Below are 2,937 nucleotides of genomic sequence, written 5' to 3' on the forward strand. Positions count from 1 at the left end.
GCGATCTGATAGGATTCATGGGATTATTTCCATCATTTTTGTATCTGTTTTGTGACTGATTATATGGTCAATTTTGGAGAGGTACAATTGGGTGCTGAGAAAAAAGGTATATCTTTTTGTTTTAGGATAAAATGTTCTATAGATATCAGTCAAACCCATTTGTTTCATAACTTCTGTTAGTTTCACTGTGTCTCTGTTTAGTTTGTTTCCAGGATCTGCCCATTGATGAGAGTGGGGTGTTGAATTCTCCCACTATTATTGTGTGTGATGCAATGTGTGCTCTGAGCTTTACTAACGTTTATTTAACGAATGTGGATGCCCTTGCATTTGGAGCATAGATGTTCAGAATTTAGAGTTTATCTTGGTAAATTTTACCTTTGATGAGTATCAAATGAGTATCCCTCCTTATCTTTTTTGATAACTTTAGTTATCAAAAATACTCAATAAAATTCTCACAAGCTGAATCCAAGAACACATCAAAATGATCATTTTTATCATGATCATGATAAAAAGTTGATTTTATTCGATATTAGAATGGTACTTCAGCTTGTTTCCTGGGACCATTTGCTTGGAAAATTGTTCTCCAGCCTTTTACTCTGAGGTAGTGCTGTCTGTGTCATTGAGGTCAGTTTCCTGTAAGCAGCAAAATGTCGGGTCCTGTTTACATAATCAGTCTGCTAGTCTATGTCTTTTTATTGGGGAATTGAGTCCATTAAGAGATATTAAGGAAAAGTGATTATTGTTTCCTGCTATTTTTGTTGTTAGAGTTGGAATTTTGTTCCTGTGGCTATCTTCTTTTAGGTTTGTTGAAATAATACTTTCTTGCTTTTTCTTAATTTCCCTCCTTGAATTCACAACTGTTGATCACTGAGCCAGTATCTAAGTATTTAAAGGTATTTCAGTTTTTTGGTTTTGTTTGTTTTTTGTTCCTATTGCAACATTTTTATTAAAAGTCCAGTCAGTGTCTGTGTTCTCTTGGAGCCAGCATGGCTCATTCCATGCAGTACCCAGGCAGTGTAGCCCTGGACAGAGACAGTGGACCTGGCACACCCAGGACACTCACTCCTCCCCTGCCTGCACTCTGAGAGGAGCCAGAGTCCAGGGCTGTATAGCCTTTTGATCCCCAGAGCTGTAGTTGCCTTTTTCTAGCTGCAATGGACAGCGAGTTCTGGATGCTGGTCTTGTGCGCCCTGCTGCTGCTAGCCTTTGGGCTGCTGAGCTTCCTGCGCTTGGATAGTGACCTGACGCTGCTGTGGGCTGCATGGATGGGCCAGCGTCCAGGTGAGAACCTTCTGTGGCCTCCAGCTTCAAGTGGGAGTTCTGATCTTTGCTGGGTAGGGTCCTCCTGGGCCGCTTCTAGTCGTCAAAGCCTCAGTGGTCCACCTGAGCCTTTCCTAGGGTTAAGGGTTAGGGAGGAAGAGACTGGGTAAAGGGAGCAGGCATGTTTGGCTTTGTTTTGTTTTTCGAGACAAGAGTTTCTCTGTGTAGCTCTGGCTGTCCTAGAACTCAGAAATCCACCTGGCTCTGCCTCCCAAGTGCTGGGATTAAAGGTGTGTGCCACCACTGCCTGGCTTGGAGGAAGCATTCTTATGGCCTGTCCATGGCTCTGTCTGTTCTGGAATTTACTGTGTAGAACAGGCTGGCCTTGAACTCACAGAGATCTACTTGCTTCTGCCTCCTGGGTGCTGGGATCAAAAGTGTGCGTCCCCTCCTGTTTTGCTTCTCTGGGATATCTGAGCATCACTATCCCATGCATATTCCTGCCAACTCTCCTCTTTCCTCAGCAGAACAGGCACTGATTGGCATGGTGGTGTGGGTTACTGGAGCGTCAAGTGGCATTGGCGAGGAGCTAGCTTTCCAGTTATCTAAACTCGGGGTCTCTCTGGTGCTCTCAGCCCGAAGGACGCAGGAGCTGGAGCGGGTGAAGAGAAGATGCCTGGGTGAGTCAATTCCCAACACCAGCCATGCTTCCCAGCAGGAGAATCCAAACTCAGCGGAGCTTTGGAAGTCAGGGAAAATGTAAGATTGTTTTGTATAGTTCATGCTAGCTCCTGAGCTTCATGCGTGCGTGTGTGCGTGCATGTGTACTGCCCAGACCTCCTCGTCTGTCACCTTTTTTTTTTAAATTAGGTATTTTCTTCATTTACATTTCCAGTGCTATCCCCAAAGTCCCCCATACCCTCCCCCTCCCAACTCCCCTACCCACCCACTCCCACTTCTTGGCCCTGGCGTTCCCCTGTACTGAGGAATATAAAGTTTGCACGACTAATGGGCCTCTCTTTCCACTGATGGCCTGGTCTGATACATATGCAGCTAGAGGCACAAGCTCTGGGGGGGTACTGGTTAGTTCATATCATTGTTCCACCTATAAGGTTGCAGATCCCTTTAGCTCCTTGGGTCCTTTTTCTAGCTCCTCTGTGGGACGCCTGACTCGCCAGCAAGAAAGACACCACAATAGGATCCTTCTGCACACGTTTATTGGGAGAGCATTGACTGTGTAGGCGAAAGACTCCGAGCCCTCGGTCTCTCACTCTTATATACTATCAGTTCCCATCCACTCACAGCAGGCCACATCACCTCACCAGGTAGGCAGCTTCAGCTAATCAGGGCAGCAGGGGCATATCTCCACCAAAATGGCTTCGCCAATAACCTGGTACACCTGCTCAGCTCTCACGATGTTTGTGGCTAGATGTATGAGGAAGTCAGGTGCAAATCATAAGACTTAGCTGCAGTCCCTGGCGTCTTTGGGACTGCCGCCACACCCGCTCCCCACACTCCTCCATTGGGGGCCCCCGGGATCCATCCAATAGCTGACTGTGAGCATCCACTTCTGTGTTTGTTAGGCCCCAGCATAGTCTCACCTCTTAAGCAGCCGCTTTTTCTTGCCTTTTTTTTCTTTTCGGCCACCTTTCTTCCTTCCCTCCCTCCCTCCCTCCC

At 46.7% G+C, this 2,937-nt stretch overlaps 1 protein-coding gene across 3 annotated transcripts in view; it reads left to right on the forward strand.

Annotated features, from left to right (window-relative positions):
- The first annotated feature begins 973 nt into the window (after nt 1-973).
- Nucleotides 974-2,937, forward strand: part of LOC110288935 (dehydrogenase/reductase SDR family member 7-like) — a 21,271-nt gene continuing 19,307 nt past the window's right edge. For 2 of the 3 annotated variants that reach the window (XM_021155167.2, XM_021155169.2), the window contains exons 1-2: nt 974-1,281; nt 1,785-1,940. In XM_021155167.2, coding sequence (XP_021010826.1) covers nt 1,155-1,281; nt 1,785-1,940 — 283 coding nt within the window. In that variant the 5' untranslated portion in view covers nt 974-1,154. The remainder of the gene's footprint in view (nt 1,282-1,784; nt 1,941-2,937) is intronic. The other variant, XM_021155168.2, reaches the window with a different exon arrangement.

This window comes from Mus caroli, unplaced genomic scaffold, assembly GCF_900094665.2.
Source record: "Mus caroli unplaced genomic scaffold, CAROLI_EIJ_v1.1 scaffold_16565_1, whole genome shotgun sequence".
Taxonomy (NCBI): Eukaryota; Metazoa; Chordata; class Mammalia; order Rodentia; family Muridae; genus Mus; species Mus caroli.